Genomic DNA, 18,667 nt, shown 5'->3' with positions numbered 1-18,667 from the left:
TGTCTTTATCACATGTTTTTGCATCGAACTCCGTAAATGAGACCTGAGAAAGAAAATCAACCAAATCATCAGAGTAACCGCTCGAACTGGACTAACTAACCCGAGTTAAGAGATTCAAATGAGACATTTTCATGTCTCATCATTATCAGACAGAATAGTGAATATGTGATGCTAGATCCTGTATGATTGATGAATTGCTACGTTTAATCCCATTCCTACTCCTCTGAACCTAGGGGAAACCCTTCAAGGAGCTCGAAAACCTCTCTGATGCTCAAGACAGCCAGATTTTTTTTGAGTTAAAGAATTGAGTATTGAGTGAACCATGGAGTTTGTACCTTGCTCAAGGTGAGATGATCCCTTTTTATAGGCTGTGTTGACCGACTGTAGTTAGACGATACGATGATGAGGCGGTTGAGATCCACCGTCTGGCATTGAGACTACTATTTTGTAGTTAAGAGATTTAGGAGTTCCTTCTAAAGTTATCTCGTAGCTTTGATATCGAGTAGTTCCTCCACTTTAGGATCCCTGGTAGATATATTTCCAAGTTTGTACATTCTTTACGAGATGTTTCATCTTTGAATGGCTCTGGAAGCCCAAGTTAGTTAAATACTCGAGATCTTCGCCGGGTGAGATCTTTGATTGGATTCGAGATTAAGTCAGTAAGCGTGAGGCACGCTTTTACCTTCCCATGTTTCGGGGTTAAGGTATCGGCCTTGCTTACGTGGACTTCCTTAGCCTTCTTGTAAATCCCATGACATACCTGGTTGTATTTGAGTCAGGGTAGGTGTGACGCCCTGTGTCCCAAAATAGACACGACACACCCTGACAATTCACAGACGAGACATAAATCCGACAGAGTCTCCTTTGTAAATCGTACCGGTCGCCCCTATAAAACCTGTCATGCAAACCATATATTCGCATACGCAAAAATAAACTATCGAGCGGAAGCTAAACAAACTCAACTCAGTTTCGGGTCGAAACCCGAACCACAAAAAAACTACAAAAGCCTCATAAACATCGATACAATCTATAAACAACTCTAAGTGTTAAGTATATACATATTAGAGTTTGGTTTCTGCAATAAATACATAACTTGGAAATAACGAAAAGCCAATGAACAAATAACCAAAGAAAATGATGTAACGCCGCTAGCCTCGTCAGACAAAATCACCGGCTGGAATACACACTCCGCCTCGAGGCTACTACAAGCACCTGCACAGTGACAACTGGTATGGGGTCAGGTAACTCACCGACACGAGTTATTCTGGTAGAAGACCAATCCAAAACCATCACGTTTTCAAAACTTCATTTAATAAGTTGTAAACATCATGACAAAACGGTTTATCAAACCAGTCACTATATATACTATTTACAAAACCATTTTCCTTAATCTAGCAAGCAATAACAATGATTAGCTGACCACCCATGGTGCACTCCCAAATAAGAGAGAGTTCCTCAGGAGAATCTAGAGTGCGTTAGATAGTACCAGCCCATATAGGCACTAGGTAATGCACTAACATCTCCTCAAGAAAGAGACTTATCCCTAGCCGGTAAGCCCCTCTCCCACTAAGGGACTCACCAATAATTGAAGAGTTTACCTCATGATACATATATACCTTAAGTACCTACATACGTTTTTGATCACTGAGTTCGAATATTCGAGTCATCCCTTAATACCCATGGAAGGACCTGAACCTTATTATCTTCGGTACCCTGTCATGCATCTAATGCGATCTTTTAAAATCAGTTTCATTCATATATCAAATCAGTTTTCTTATTCACTTCATTATCTTATCAAACACGGAAATGGAACGACCTAGAGTCATATCGCACAAAGCAGAGGGATTCCCAATCAATCTCACCTCCCAAGCGAGAGGTCAAGGTGTACGACCCTGAGCCTCGAGTTGGAGGCACAAGCACCAATGGCGAGCAAGTGAAGCACTCTACTCCCACAGGTCTCAAGACTAGTGCCGCACCACCTCACTGGTCTCACACGGGCTACACCCATGTCAATATGTCATCCTAACCTCAATGGCTCATGCCCTTAGGTTGACATAATTCGAAGTTGGGTACATACAAAAAAACCCAAGCATTTCACAATCATCATAAAACACAATTCGAAAGAATTTCTCATATCACAGTAAAATCATTCAAGCATATTCCAGTTCATCATTTAAAATCGAGTTTCATGCTACCTAAAATCTAGTTATAATGGTAGATATATAACTATAGAGCCTAGCATATTTCATTATCTATAAAACCATGTTGGATAAAGGATTTAGAACCCCTACCTGGCGGTACTTCTATTCCGCCGAAACCGTAGCATGATCGTCAACGATAAGCTCCGACTTCCCCCTCACCAAAACCATAAAGAACCGATATAAACATTAGATTCTTAGATAAGAACCTTCGTATAATACAAAGAATAGATAAAAGAAAACAAAGAAAACTTCCAACATAAAAACAAATTTGTAACATTTGGAAGACTTCGACTATAACCGAATTTCGATCGATCTCTAACTTTCATAGCCATGTCAAAATAAGATCATTCCTACACCGTTTGAAAGGTATTTATATCCATAAAATTTTATTATTGATTGGCTACGCCAAAATCCAAGTGCATCATCCTCGAAAATTACAAAACATACATGCAACAGTCCTAACAGCACATTGCGCACAAAACAGTCATAACTCTTTCATCCGAACTCCAAATAGCTTGTACTATAGTTTTTCGGTAAGCTAACATCCTAAGCTACCAGTTTCCTGTTTTGGGAAAGTCCGTCCAAGTAATATATCAAGCTCAGAAATACTCGGACAGTAGACTGAATTTCAGTCCCTCGAATCGTCTTTCGATCGATAAACCATATCATATAATCTCTCTAAAGTTGTTTATATACCAAAATTACATAATTCTCAAAAACATAAACCCTAGAATTTCGTGAATCATAAAAACCCCCAATTTATAACCAACCAAACCTAGAATTATATAACAGTCAATTAAATCATCTAATTTGATTTGATTGAATTTGAGTTATGACAACTTTCCTTTAATTAATATCTTACCAACTTCTACAAGTTCGAAGCGAAAAATCCATTAAAACCCAAAATACAGAATTATAGAGTTTTAGAGAGAGAAACCGAAATCTGATATTGTTTTCACTTTTAACATTTCTCACGAAATTCCAGTTTAGTCTCTGATTATTTACCGGATTGCAAAATACCCCCCCAAATTTGTAACGTTTGTTGATTTAACCCCTCTTCTGACTCGAACCAAATGTCAAATAGTCTCCAACCTAACCTTAAGAACATGGGATGTTGGAGTAGGGTTTAAGGCACCTATGACGATCGTGCGGACCTCCCAATTCTAGGCTTGAGTGGGAGACCTCCTTCATATTCAACCTCCCTGTTGACTTGATACAAGTGACATAAAACACTTAAAAACTATTAGCCGCAATAAGAAAAACTCATCTTATGAGAATTTGGTTATACCATGAGAATGCGTCTACGAAACTCAAAAGCTCGTGGCCGGTTGCGGCATTCACAAACCATCGATGTCGGATAGGGGGATGAGTTCTTCGGCCATGCTTTCTTGAGGTGATGAAGCCAATGTACATCCTCCCCTTGCCATTCCTTTTCTTTACCACCACCATGTTAGATAGCCAATCTAGGTAGTGGAGTTCTCAGGCGGATTTGATGTCTAATAACTTCCGTACGTTTGTGTTGATGGCTTTGTTTTGCTACGGGGTGGACGTCCTCCTTTTCTGTCTTACATGAGGATATGCAAGGTAAACTTGGAGCATGTGGACTACAACGGAAGGGTTGGAATCTGTCATGTCAGCGTGGGACAGACGAAACAGTCATGGTTGCGGGTCGGGAAATCCACGAGGTCTTCCTCTAGTGTACTGGGATCTTATTTTCTCTTCGTGGTCGACCATTTCTAAATGAATTTAGACCTAGCTCTTGTATGCACGTGAGGTTCATTGGGAGCACCCAGAAGGGTTTTTTGGTTTGTAATTGTTATAACGAGGTCTCGGGCACCTTAATCGTGTTTTTGTAGAAATTTCAAGAAACTCCTTTGTTTCCCTTGACCTCTTTGACTACCCACGAAGTGATAAGTGGGTGGGACATCCCCTTTTCATGTATCCAAGGGTCACCCAAGGACCATATTATAAGTACTAGGAACGTGGTGTTGAAGTTGATTCCACTTATGGGAATGGGCAGAGCTACCTCTCCACGTGTGTAAATCGTTGCATGGTCTAGCGCCAGGACATTTGAGTTCTAATCTGGTATCCGAGTTGAGTCTCAGTGAAATCCGTTTTTTAGGGGCTAAAAGTGCCCCTTGAAATTGTTATTCGAGCCACAAAAAAGGGATTCACTGTGGTCAATCTCGTTCGACCTCCGACATCTATAGGCCCTCTATTTCGGACATGTGACTCCATGAGAGTAAGCTACTCTTGAACTCGAACCAATCCGAAAAGTCTCAGACTAGGCTAGACCGAGTCCGCTCAAATTTTTAAGATTTAAGGGAACCAAGTCCTACTTAGAAAGGACTCTAAAATCACTCGAGATCAACCTAATATCGATGATACGCATTTTTCATTGATATACCCACTTCAAAATCTTATCAAACACTGGATCAAAAGCTAAAATCATTAAAAAATTAGTTGGATTTCTATAACTGGTGTCTAATAAGAAATAGAGATATTTTGAAGCCTATCTTTATTCTCTTTCTTCTATTAATGTAATATAGATGATATCCATCAAAAGAAAATGAAGAAATCTAAGCGTTTTGATGAAAATTTTAATGAAAATTGAAGAAGAAGAAGAAGAAGAAGAAAAAAAAATGGTTTGGGATGTTTGGACAGTTAGAGAGAGTCAAAGGGTGTAGGGCGCTCGGGTTGCATTTTACAAATCTTTCTGGTGCGCGAATAGCATTTTCACGGAGCACCTATAGTCGGACCCTTCCTCTTTTCCGTTGTGGAAGCTGACAAACTGAGGGTCTGCTTGCTACCTGTGAAATTCGAGTAGGAAAATCGATTTTCGAAAAACCAAAAGCGATTTTCTGCTATCTTTTTTCTTGCAATGGTAAGCGGGATTTAAGGGCCCCCCTCAACAAAACCAAGAACACCTAACCAAGAACACTTACAAGCATTGCAACCAAAAGGAGCAACCGTCTCACAAACAACAGAACAAAACTACAAAGAAATTAAGTAGCCTTAGGCCAATGTCTTCGTAATCTAATCATCCCTTCACGATCCTCCTTCAGAATGATTAGCAACTCTAAAGGCAAGTGCATAACATCAAGGAGCATTGTACCCGTAGTCCTCATCTTGGAGAGATAATCAGCAGCCTGATTAACCTCCCTATAAGTGTGGTTACAACTACACTCTTTAAAACCCAACATAAGAGCCGTAATATCCCCCAACAAGCTCTTGATTCGCCAAGGAACAACACCATTATCATAACTGAACAAATTGGAAGATTTTCTGCTATTTGATTCAACCAAAAAGTGTCAAAATCACTCTCCTGAGCAAAGAGGTGAGAAAAAAACCAGCAAAAGTTTACCACCACACACGTGGTAGAATCATTTTCCGACTCTTAATCTCAAAGTTCGCCGTGTCTCCTCCCTTACCATCGCATCTTTTTTTCTCTCTCTCTCCGTCTCCCTCGAAGCTGTTGTATTTCTTCCTCTCCTCACTCTCTTCACACTCAAAGTCTTTCTCTTCCATGTCTAAACATATATGCTTTACGCAAATTATCACTCCTACTTTATCTTGTAAAACTAAAAGGGGTCAAGAGCTTCGAAAGAAAGAGCTAAATCAAATTCACGGATCGAAGGGAACAACAAGATGACAAAATGAGACATACATGTATTCACCTACATTAATTACTTGCTAAGAAAGGCATAAGAAATCATATAAGTATATAAATCTAAAATCTTGGGAGAAAAAGTAAATCAATTTCCTCCATAGGATGAAATTTTTCCAATTTGTTCCGTTATGATACCTCAAACACACTAAATCTTCCACAAAATACATTCAACCATGATTGAATTCGAGATTACCAATGGAGCGCCCTGCCGTGTTTGAGTAATTACAGATTGTTGTTGATTTCGGGATCACCAAATCTTCCAGTGAATACCTTCAGCCATTACTCGATTTTCGGATCACCAAATCTTCCGAAGAATATCTTTAGGAGAATACATTTCAATTTGTTTCAATTTCTCCATAAATGCAAGATCGAGTAATGACAAATTGTTGTTATAGGGGTGGACTTATATTAGAGGAGTTATAAAAGCGCCAAGTCTAATTGCTATTAGTTCTCTTTTTATCTGTAGAAAGAGTGCAACAGCAATATAGGTGCTTTTAAAATTTCTCAAATTTTCTCACCTAATACGAAACGCTAAAAATGAGTTTCTGACAAGAAAAACTTTTTTTTTTCCATCAGAAAAAGTTGGTTTTCACGTTCAAATACTTCCCCACTTAACAAACACACCTTTAGTATCATTGTAATTTGAGTCTCGTCTCAACAAAATCATCATAAAAGAAAGAACCCTAAACCCTTAAACTCACACTTTCTCTCTCTCTCTAACTTCTCTCTCTCTCTCTCTCTGTGAAAATGAACTTCAAAAATGTCAAAGTTCCGAAAGTACCAGGAGGTGGGGCAGCTTCAGCTTTAGTGAAGATCGGACTTATAGGAGGAGTTGGTCTTTACGCAGCTTTTAACAGTCTTTACAATGTTGAAGGAGGTCATCGTGCCATCGTTTTCAATCGTCTTGTTGGTGTTAAAGATAAGGTATATCATCTTCTTCATCTACCCTTTTCATTTCTCTATCTTATTCAATCTACTATTGAACTTCTCTCAACTTAAATTGAAGAAATTTTTAGGTCTTAATTTAACTTCACTTTTATGGCAAAAGTGATCTCTAGGTTCCTCAAAATGTTTGATATTTTGGTTGATACTTCAATCTCTCTTGTTAAGGATCTGGTTCTTAGGTATTCTGTTGTGAATTGAAGAAAGATGATAACTTGTTGAACAAGATTTTGATAATTTATGGTATTATTTGATGAATATCTTCATATTATGGCCTTACCTGACAGATCTAGGGCTAGAAACAATCTTCATGATCTGTATTTTCAACATTTCGTGGAATGTATGGAATTTTAGTTAGTTTTATCTTCCACCGTTCTCTTGTTAAGACTCTCTCTTGTCCAACTCTAATGAACCCTTGTGAAAATCTTAGAGACTTGTGAGATTAAAACCATGTTTGGCTGGGATGCAATTACAAGGAATGACATTCCTAATTTATGTTTGGCACGCAAGAATGTATCACGAGTCACATTCCAAGAGGAATAGGATTTTCCCTTGAAGGGAGTAGTAGCGAACCCAGGTGGAGGTGGGTTTGTGATTACTGTTCTCTCCGAATGATTTATAATATATGGACTGTGGACAAAATACTCTCTAATATTGCAGTCAGGTTCCTATTCCGATTTCCTTCATCGACATATTCCACCCTCCACATGTAACTCAATGAAAATAAAAAAACATTTATTCTGGAGAAGAAATTGAGTACTAGGCGATCTAAATGATCACAAATATTAGTATGTTATATAATTGTGTTTACCTTATAAATTGATCATATAATTTTAGAAGTTTGGTTGCAAAAAAATATTATATTATAACGAAACTTCAGGTTCTTGCCTTGAAAAATGAACACACTTTTTTAATAAAGTACAATTATATGGTTATAACTTACGAAAATTGTTCAAAGATTTATGTTCTTATGTTGAATAAGGGCATAGAGAAAATTGTGCAAACTTTTTTATTCTTATTCCTGTATGATCCAAACGCAAGGTTTGGAATCTAACAAGAATTGTATTCTATTCCTTTTCCTGGTCATACCAAACGTTAAACTAAAGTAATTTGATTATTAGAGAAGTTATTCGTGGTAATCACATTCCATTCCTATGCAAAAATAGCGCGTAAGGGTTGATTTGCTTTAGGTGTGGAAGAAATTTGGACTGTCATGCTCACATCAAAGTTGAGAATTTTAATAGGGAGTATTGTAAGTAGATAAAGAGGCCAATGGTGATGAATTTACTGTATTTAATTGTAAATTGTTAAACTTCACTATAGACCGAAAAAAAAAACACAAGGAGTTGGTAGCTTATCTAAGTTTTCTATTTGATCATTCTGAGGGAAGTGTGTAAATCGGTGTAGGTGCTTCCATGTCTACATTTGTGTGATTCATGTCTACTATAGGTCTATGATATGTGGTTCTTCACTTGTAAAATATGTATTTCTTCATTTCTCAGTAACTGTGTGGTTTCTTTGCGTTGTTTCTTTTCCTGTTAATACCTGCTGACGAAGATTATATATAGGTTTATCCTGAAGGAACACATCTTATGGTCCCATGGTTTGAGAGGCCAGTTATCTATGATGTCCGCGCACGACCCCATCTCGTTGAGAGTACTTCAGGAAGCCGGGATCTCCAAATGGTAAAACTTTCCTCTACATTCTTCAAAGAGAACAGAAATATATGATTGAAATTATAGAGTTTTGCATGGGATTTTATGTGATTACTTAGTTAAGTATTAATGTTGCAATTCAGCCGATATTCTATTTTCAATGTTCGAAAAAGAAAAGAAAAAGGTATTCACATTGCTTAGTACAGATCATGTCTTTAACCCACCAAGCAGGGTGCGCCAATATGGTTCAAAAGCATTGGTGTCAAAATTGTACTGTTTACGACTCAATCGTAACATTTGGATAGGATCGTGTGCAATTTAATTTGAATCTAAGCCAAATTGCAATTAAAAAAAATCGTGCACTTATTTACTAAATTCAAACTGTGTGATTCATACTGAATCTTGCGATTCAAACTTACACAATTTAGAGTCACTTGAGAATCACATTTAAAGTTGTTGAAAAAGAAATGGAGAAATCAGAGGAAAAAAGAAAGAAATTGAAACTCACAAGCTGTAAATACACAAGTCTCACTATTTTATTGATTTTATTTTACTTCTTCTTTCTTGTATTGGTATAGCTTTTTCTTTTTCTTTACTTTCTTCTTTGAAGAGAGAGAGAGTTTTCTTTTTTCTGATATGGTCCCTCTCTCTCTAAAACTCTCTACCTGTAGTCCGAAATTCAGAAAGATAAGCTGTAAAGGACCCTTTTCGAACAAGATTTGGCATTATTGCAGAGTTCATTATTCAAACTTTTTTTCTTTACCTTCCACCAAAAGTAATGGTAAATACACGAATAAATATCTGAATTAGTTAGCAATTGAGAATCAAAGAAAATGAAAGAAAAATACCCTAAAGCTTTCTACAATAAATAATACTATTTAAGAAAAATAATAAAAACATAGTTATCTTATATGAATAGAAAAATAAATCTTACAATTCACGATTAGGTTTGCAGATTCATTTTTCAAAAAGAAAACAAGACAATATGATTCACGATTTAACAACATTGCTCAAAAGCTTAGTCTGATTTCACTATTACATGTGGGTAACAAAGGGTAGATTATTAAACATCTAACAAACTAGGATATAAGGAGTTGGTACCCAATATCATTGTAAGTGTCTGTCAATGTACACGTGTTGTAGAAAGATATTTTTCAGGGGTTCATAGAATATACTTTATCAGTTTATCCCATACAAGCTAAGTATTTATCCTCAAAAGCTATCTTTTCTTCTTGCCTATAAGAAGCAAAAATACAAACTTGTATGGTGCAGTGAATTGGTGAAGAAGGAGATCGTTTTAGAACTGTACGGCCACTTCAATAAGTTTGTTTTGGGCATATAAATTATGCTGGTTCCAGATTCTTGTGAATTAAAGAGTCCATTGGATTTTGATGTTATTTGATATCCTTTCTTATGTGCGATAATAACTGTTGGAAGATTTTTTGCCTACCAGGTCAGGATTGGGCTTCGAGTTCTCACCCGACCAGTGGCAGATCAGTTACCTAGTATCTATCGAACCCTTGGAGAGAACTATAATGAGAGAGTCTTGCCTTCAATTATCCATGAAACTCTGAAAGCTGTTGTAGCACAATACAATGCAAGCCAGCTTATAACTCAAAGGGAGGTAGGCACTTTTCTTCTTTCTATTGCCTAGATTATCCACCTTAAGGGTGGTCTCGTGGATGATAGTTGCCGTAAAGTAGATGGCCTTCTGGTTTAAATAGAAACTGAATAGCTTTCAAATTTTCATCTGCAGGCCGTGAGTAGGGAAATCCGGAAGATATTGACAGAGAGAGCTGCCAACTTCAACATCGCCCTTGATGATGTTTCAATTACAAGCTTGACATTTGGAAAAGAATTTACAGCTGCTATTGAAGCTAAGCAGATCGCTGCTCAAGAGGCCGAAAGGGCCAAGTTTGTTGTCGAGAAAGCAGAGCAAGATAAGAAAGGTGCTGTTATTAGAGCACAGGTATGTCAAAATCTTACTTAAGCTGTGGTGTTCATTTTGATCTTTATCTAGGTATCGATATTACAGCCTAAGCCATAGCAAATTAGCAATAACTGGTAGTGACCCCCGTTTTGCCACCAAAGCCCAATCCTAATCTGTATGTGGTTTTGTTTCGAAGAATGCACCACGAGCCGATCCAAAAGGCCTCAACGGTTACTAAGCTTGAGCACCCTATAGCCCAGTTTCCGGGTGCTCCCCAAGCAATGTGGGATATTAAACCGATGCTTGTGCTTCTTTAACAACCCAGAAGGCCACTAGAACCTCTAAAAGAACTCAAGTCCCGGCACTTGTTCCATTGAGTATCAAAGTGAGTTGGCCAGAATAGTTTGAGAACTAAAGGTCCTGGTACCAAAATATGTGCAATCAGAAGTTCAGAACTACTTTATAAACCCTAACCCCTGTCTTGTTAACTACTTGACACGTTTCTCTGTTTCTTAATTACTAGGGAGAAGCCAAGAGTGCACAATTGATAGGTCAAGCTATATCAAACAATCCAGCATTTATCACATTAAGAAAGATTGAAGCTGCAAGAGAGATTGCTCAGACTATCTCCTCTTCTGCTAATCGGGTTTACTTGAGTTCGGACGACTTGTTGCTGAATCTTCAGGAGATGAATTTGGAGCCAGCTAGTGGAAAGAAATGAACAACAAAAGTAAGGGGCTCTTGAACCATTTTAGTTCAAGATACTGAACTATGAGAATTTTTCATCAATATCTTCCATAATAGCCACGTTTTATTTGTTTTGGTTTGGACTTCGAAAATAACAGCATGAATCAAGAAAGTTTAATATACATGGTGAACAGTATTTGATACTTTTCCAATATTTAGGGCTTTATGCACTGTTTTACCATGTTCAAGAAAGCCCTTGTCCAACCTTTGCTTTCGGTTTAAGGTACTGTAATCTCTTGTACACTGAGAAATTTTCGAGAAAATATGAACGTACATACGGGCAACCTATGTGTAGATGTGAGTGAGCTGCGCGTGAGTTGAATGGGGCTTTGTCTACCATTTGGAGATCTAAAGTTGACATAACTTCGGGAGTTTTTGTAAATAAATAAGTATTTTTGCGGGACTGAAGAATCAAGCAAACATAACGATGTTAAAGTAGGCGTGGCCGCGTGGCTTTAGGAAAGAAAGATATGTTTCCGGGTATAAATTTTTGAGTGGAAATAGAAAAATTTGGTTGTTTTTAAGCTTCTTTCATTTTCCCAAATAGACCTTCACCTCTTAATACCTTTTCAGCTTCAATTTTCCCCTCTCACCACCATCATCAGTTCCGATGACACCTTATCGACCACTGCTGCACGACTACCACTTTTTATTCCGACTATCACTTCCTCTCTCCTCTCTCCTCTCTCTTTTCTTCTCTTCATTCTCTCCTTTGTTTTGGAAAAGGGGCCCGAACTTAGTTAGATAAAGAAAGGTCTTTATTCTCTCTTCTGCTCCAGCAAAAGGATGCTCCCTTCGCCCGAATTAGTTAGATAAAGAAAGGAGGGAGAGAAAAAGAGAAAAGAACGGTAGAGATAGAGAAAAAGAAATAAGAGAGAGAAGAGAGAAAGAGACGAAGATGAGAAGAGAAAAATAAACATGACGGTTTAAAGTAAAACTTTTCTTGTTTCTCTGAAAACATCAACTTGAAGGTGATGAAGTTTTAAAGTAAAACTAGCAATGTTTTCATTATAGCATGATTGAAGATACTTCCATGAATATCTAAGCATCGTGGTACGAGCTCATTGTCTAATAGGTATTTGTTTTCTAAGTTTTAATGAAATAGACTTCATCGCTCTTAAATACTCTCTCAGTTCCAAGATGAACGACTCAATTTCTTTTTTTGGTTGTCTCATTTTTTAAAATAAAGAAAATAACTTTTGGCTCTTTCTAATAATATCCATTAATATAAATTTAATGACAACTTTATTTAAACATATGTTAAAAATTTTCATTGTATACAAAAAGTTAATGAGGTTATAATTGGAAAAATCATGTTATTTTTTTAAAGTCAAACTCTATTTAAAAATAAGTTAAAATTTTTCATTGTATACAAAAAGTTAATGAGGTTATAATTGGAAAATCATGTTATTTTTTAAAGTCAAACTCTAATCAATGATGTTCTCTTAAAAAAATGGGTTTTTCAAAATATGTAATTCATCTTGGGACGGAGGGAGTATGTTTTAAAAGTACAGGTATAATATAAACTTACAAGTTCTAAAAGTAGTTCAGTGTTGTAACACCCCTATTTTTTTAATATATCAAATTGGGTAGAAATAACAAAACTCCAGGTCAATTAACCCTAATCCTCTTCACTTTTGAAAGAAAAACTAAATGGAAGAGAGAGATGGTACAACCACTCCTTAGTGAAGGAAGGAGGAATAAAGAAGAAAAGAGATAGAGATAGAGTTCTTTAGAGAGAGACAAGACATGGTTGTGGTCTTGAAGTCATCTAAGGCGAAAAGAGGTAGATTTCCTATCTCCTAATTTTTTTGTAGGCTCTTTCAATTTATTCAATGATAGGTTTAGAATTGTTAATCACACTAAAGAACGATTAAATGGTTTAGACATTAGTTTTATCTAGAATCCCATAAAACATCTATAGAGGACAGTATTTCGGTCTAGATTAAACTTAAATCTGATATTGATACATGATGAATCTTGTCGTGATTCTTATATGATTGGAAAGGTTTGTTCGTCTACTTTCTATTAGTTCAAACGGTTTATTAATCCAAGTTTTGAGTGAGGAGTTAATACTGTTTTCGTACAAGGTGTCAGAACAGTCTCTAATGTACGTAGGTCTATATTAAAATTGAATCTAGTATAGATATATGATGAATTTCGTTGTGATTCTTATATAGTTGGAAAGGTATCTTTGTCTACTTTCTATTAGTTTAAACGTTTTACTAATCCGAGTTTCGAGTGAGGAGTTATGACTGTTTTCGTACAAAGTGTCAGAACAGTCTCTACTGTACGTAGGTCTATATTAAAATTGAATCTGGTATTGATATATGATGAATCTCGTCATGATTCTTGTATGGTTGGAAAGTTGTGTTTGTCTATTTCTATTAGTTCAAACGGTTTATTAATCCGAGTTTCAAGTGAGGAGTTATGACTGTTTTCATACAAGGTGTCAGAACAGTCTCTACTGTACGTAGGTCTATATTAAAATTGAATCTGGTATTGATATATGATGAATCTCATCGTGATTATTATATGGTTGGAAAGATGTCTTTGTCTACTTTCTATTAGTTCAAAGGGTTTAATAGTCCGAGTTTCGAGTGAGGAGTTATGACTGTTTTCGTACAAGGTGTCAGAACAGTCTCCAATGGACGAATTTATTGAGATAATTCACATGGTTTCTGTTCTTTAGGCAATGTATCTTCTAGGTAGATACCTTCTAGTGGTGAGTCTATGATTGTTAACTATTATTGTTATTTGCTCGTTTGAGGTTGCGATCCACGTGAGGATCTACTATGCGCATCATCTCTTCTAACTTGTCATGTGTTGTTGGCTTGAATTGTTTGGTGAACTTGTTTGTCATTCTTACATTCTTGATAAGGGTTAATGTTTGTTGTGTATTAGTCTGAGATACCTGAACAAGGGTTTGATGATTGTGTCTTTTGACATAATATGTTTGGCGGCGTATATGTCAAGTTTGGTGCTATAGAGGTTTACCTTCGTTAAAGGCATGATATTTTATATCTGCTGGAAAAAGGAGGAAAGATTGTTGCATTATCAAGGTTAGTATTAGATTAAAATACGAGAACCGGAAAACCTAGTAATTAATCAAAGGACATAAATATTAGTTTCGAGAGGGATTAGATAAATCTGATATATTATGTTAGTATTCATCGTTAAATTTCAGATAATTCCAATAATAAATATGAATGCAATGTTTCCTTGATTGGGGATTGAGCTTGCCTACCCGAGACTTAGGTTTGAGGAAATCTACTGCAGTTGGGTTTCAACCCAGCTATTTTGTTTTGAGGTGCACTCATGGTAGCTTGGGATTTGGGATTTGGGATTTGGAACAAGTGTCTTCTGTATAGATGTAGTAGTACCCCATGTCATTAATATGAGTTAAAAGAACTTGTTCATTACCTAGTAAGGATTTGATTTAGTTCAACAAAAAAAAAAAAAGTAAGGATTTGATTTATGAACGGTTTAAGATTGTTTCAGTTTCAACTTGAGATAATCATTTGTTTTAGATTTATTTTGGGATAAGGGCAAAGATAATTACCCGGAACTAGTTTTGGGACATGATTTTTTTTTTTTTTTTTTTTATTTGGCGAAACTTGAGTATAGACTAACTTTAAAGTTGGAGTTATTTTTGTAACTTTTCTAGTCAAATTTTTCTTTAAAAAAAATTCTCTTCCATTTTTATCAAATATAAAATCACATCCCAATTTTCATAGTACTTATAAGGAACAAGAAAATAACACAATGAAATTTAAATATAACATACAAAAACTAAAAAATACATTAAAATAAAACTTGCAATTTTCTTAGTTGCATAATGCAACTAAGAAAAACTAATTAAAATAAGAAAATATTTCAAAAAGAGATACTAACATAAATCTATATAATAAAACACAATCTTTTGTGCTGACTGGGATAAGCCGAAAGACAAATCCGGCCGTTGGAAGCGATTTTTCTTGAATCTTGATCATTAGATCCAATACCTCCCTTAAAAAAATAAAGTTTGTTTACCCTCTCTACCTCTCATTAAGAGTGGATTAGAATCTATTCACAAATCAAACCGTCCAATAGTCAACCCTTTACATAGTAGCCTTTGGATTTATAATCAGTCCTTCCCAATTGAATGAATTAATTAGGGAATAAATTGCAATAAATCACGTTTAGTGCGTTTCATTCTTCTTTCTCTCTGCCGTTATCTCTTTTTACATTCTCTCCATTACCTCTGGGCGTTGAGAAATTCTCCCCCCAAGTCTTTCTGGCAGAATTTTAATGAAAGCAATCACTCCCAAGATAACCATAACTCTAATTAGTAAAATGAAAACCCCAACTTTAACGGATGTCTCTTCTATTTTAGTCTCGCAATTTTTTTACTACATTAGTTCCTCTTTCTTGAGAATGGAAGAAATTTGTAGAAGTCAAAGATCGGATCCTGAAATCTCCCTTCCTTTGATCGGATAACTCTCTCTCTCTGTCTCTCTCTACGACTTCGCCTTTCTCTTCAATTTCAATCAACTCAGAGTTCTACTAATCCATTGGCAGTGGTTGCATGTGAATCATGGAAGGTTTTTCAACTTTTCTTATTTCAACTAAATCTCTCTGTGGTTTTAATTCGTCTGATTAAAGTTTTCATTTTACTTCACTCTGGTTAATTTATCCATCATATGGGTTTTCTTGTGTTGATAAAATAGTCAATAAGTTAATGGGATATTGAGCTGCTTGGTAGTGCTTAATGTATTTTGCGTAAAATCTTGTATCCTATTAAACATTCGATTTCAGAAATCATTTGTTGTCATGTTGAGTGTTATTGTGGTAGGCTTGATTCTATTTAGAAATCTTCATTTGGGTCTTATCATAGCTGCCATTCATGGCTGTAATTAGTAACGTTGATTACAAGTTGGCTATGTTGGTGGAAGATCTTGCTAGGCAATCTTTAGTTTACTTAATTTATGTGCAATGACGGCAATTGAACTTAATTGTTAAAAGTAGAAAGAGTTTCTAACTTGATGCATATGTTAGGGGAACTCCTGTTATATGACAATATTTATCTTGTTCATTTGGTTTTCGAGTACAATGAAGGTGAACTCTTTGCTTGTCAAAGAAGTAATTTGGTATGAGTTAGCCACTTTTATGAAGCATCTAACAAAAATTAGAATCATAATAGATTAGAGGTCTTATTCTTCATTTGAGTATCCTCTCTTTCGTCATTAATAACATGATCGTTTTCGTTTAGGTATGGGATGCGACAGCTGCAGACCCAAAGGTGTTGGTGTATACGAAGTCTTATCGGGATAGTGTTCCTGTGCCAAGGCATTGGTGTCAGATGAGGAAATTTTTGTAGGTGATTCTTTTATAGTGATTGCTAAAGTTGAGGTTTTTTGCAGATGGGAAAATGTAGTGTTATCATTGAAACTTATAATTTAGTTTGTGGTATCTTTCCTCCTGCATACATTTTCTGGCAAGTTGTTTAGTAACAAAGCGGTAACTTTCAAAAAGCACGTGCAATAAAAACAATTGCACGCTCGTTGGGCAGATAATAAGGGTTCACGCTAGAGGGTGGGAGAACATAAATCGATAAGGTCTCACTCCTCTTATACATATATGTGGTTCTTGCAGGTGCTGTATCTATCAAGGAGTCAAGAGGATGAGAGATACTTGGGTGGGTTTATGTGACTTCTTTTTGTGGTGTCTTAATAATGCACGACCGAACATTAGCTGCCTTAATTAGTTGGTGGTCATACTTTGCATGCCCAATTGGTTTTGGTCCTGCCACCACGCAAATTGATGAAGTTTCTACGCAACTCATATCCATTTGATTATGGAAATACTTGGACTGAACCTATTATATTTATTGCAGATATGTCAGGCCATTATAGTGCATCAGAATTCTTAGGCTCTTTTGTGACATTGTTATAACCTAATAAAGTTCTGTTTATTGCAGATATGTCAGGCCCAATTGGTTAGGATCCTGCCACCAAGCAAATTGATGAAGTTTCTACGCAACCCTTCTTTTTTGTTTTGCGGGGAAAGCGAGGAATTGAGAAACGACTTTTTTCGCTCCTTGGGTTTATTATTGCAACTCGAATTGAGAAAATCAGACAGGTATGACTCACTTCTTTGAATTCTGTAAGGAATTGGTAAGAAGTAACGATGTGATAGAAGCCATTAGCTAATTTGATGCTTTAACTTTGGGAGATGATATCTATATTTTACTCATGTTGTGTCTATTTTACTAAAATCTGAACTATATTGTTTTACTTGTCTAATGTGAGTTGTACAACTTTCTCTCTTTAACATACCATATATTAGAAAAAGTGTTTTTTTAAAATATGGACGTATTATAAACTCACAAGAACACTTTCTTTTACATTTGCCGTGATTATAATGATAACACCTCCCATTCCTTTTGGCACTGTAATGTCAGTGAGGTGGAACCATGGAAAAGTTATTTATGTAGGCATTTATATTTCCTTATAAATTTCTATCATTTCATTATACTAGGCATAACCCGTACCTCGGGTACGGGAAGGTCCAATATATGAAGAAATTTTTACAAATAGAATTTTGAATTGGTTTGAAGTAGTAAAAAAAATTCTACAATGCTAATCATAAGTATCACCAGTCTTTTGAGATCCACCTGTAGGGTTAACTTGATTAATACCTCATTATTTTCTTTTTATTTGCGTGGTGGTTCGGGGATCGGCTTCTTTTGATACCAGTACAACCTTGCCATTTTCAGCATGCACACATTTGAGTATGATTCTATTTAGAGTTTTATGATTTTCAACGTCAAGAACATTGTTGAAGAGAGGTACATTCCTATGATTATATCTACAATCTCTTACCTCTTATGTTGGTCCTAATGTATATCATTGGTGAGAGCTCCTTTCTTGCATTCACAGGGAACAGTTTCTTACAAACTCCATTAGTTTGTTGAACGCGGTCAGACTGCCTAAGCTCCGAAAGAAGAATAGTTTCAACTTATTTGTGATTTTAGCTAACTTCTCTGGACCATAGACGGTTTCTTTACTCAAGTGAAAATTATCACTTAATATAGAGAGAGCAAATTGCGCACTGGAAAAGTGGGAGCGAGGAATTGTAATGAAGAAGAACATCAATATGTTTCGTTCTGTTATTATTTAAATTTGATTGGATTTCTATAATGTCCATGTAATATTTTTTGTCTGCAATCAAATTCTTCAATCAATGAATGAAAGATGGTTTCAATTCCTTTTTCTTCTTTTATTTTGTGCACTTATTTTTTTTAGTGGTTCAAAAAATGAATTTGAGATTTGATCCAACTCATTTTTATGTCTACCACTGGGAGTCTTGACTACTTTCTTCTTATATTTTCAATAATCTATTCAAAAACATCATCAAATGATTGATTATAAAAGCATAAATGTATATCGTTTGTGCTAAGTGAATTGATTTTGATAGCAAAAACTTCATCACTTTATTATCCTCAAAATATTCACAAGAGCATCCGTGCCGAAGGCACGGG

At 35.9% G+C, this 18,667-nt stretch overlaps 1 protein-coding gene and 1 long non-coding RNA gene across 4 annotated transcripts; both read left to right on the top strand.

Annotated features, from left to right (window-relative positions):
* Positions 1 to 6,418: 6,418 nt before the first annotated feature.
* On the top strand, positions 6,419 to 11,297 carry LOC147556986 (prohibitin-1, mitochondrial). Its single transcript, XM_086657978.1, has 5 exons — positions 6,419 to 6,795; positions 8,382 to 8,498; positions 9,922 to 10,092; positions 10,225 to 10,437; positions 10,922 to 11,297. The coding sequence occupies exons 1-5, from the start codon at positions 6,619 to 6,621 to the stop codon at positions 11,117 to 11,119; spliced, it is 876 nt and encodes a 291-aa protein (XP_086514104.1). The 5' UTR covers positions 6,419 to 6,618; the 3' UTR covers positions 11,120 to 11,297.
* Positions 11,298 to 15,354: 4,057 nt separating this feature from the next.
* LOC147556985 (uncharacterized) lies at positions 15,355 to 18,393 on the top strand. 3 transcript variants are annotated; one of them, XR_015233687.1, is made up of 6 exons: positions 15,355 to 15,728; positions 16,397 to 16,500; positions 16,780 to 16,822; positions 17,105 to 17,265; positions 17,883 to 17,974; positions 18,066 to 18,393. It is a non-coding gene; the product is annotated as an uncharacterized LOC147556985 (long non-coding RNA). The 3 variants fall into 3 exon arrangements; XR_015233688.1 differs by lacking the exon at positions 16,780 to 16,822; XR_015233686.1 differs by lacking the exon at positions 16,780 to 16,822 and having other exon boundaries at positions 16,397 to 16,504.
* The last annotated feature ends 274 nt before the right edge of the window (positions 18,394 to 18,667 follow it).

The sequence above is a fragment of the Eschscholzia californica genome, unplaced genomic scaffold (assembly GCF_041429995.1).
Source record: "Eschscholzia californica isolate CP2 unplaced genomic scaffold, dmEscCali1.0.p SCAF_2, whole genome shotgun sequence".
Taxonomy (NCBI): Eukaryota; Viridiplantae; Streptophyta; class Magnoliopsida; order Ranunculales; family Papaveraceae; genus Eschscholzia; species Eschscholzia californica.
The sequence above is the reverse complement of the archived record's forward strand: the minus strand, read 5'-3'. Positions and strand labels throughout refer to the sequence as shown.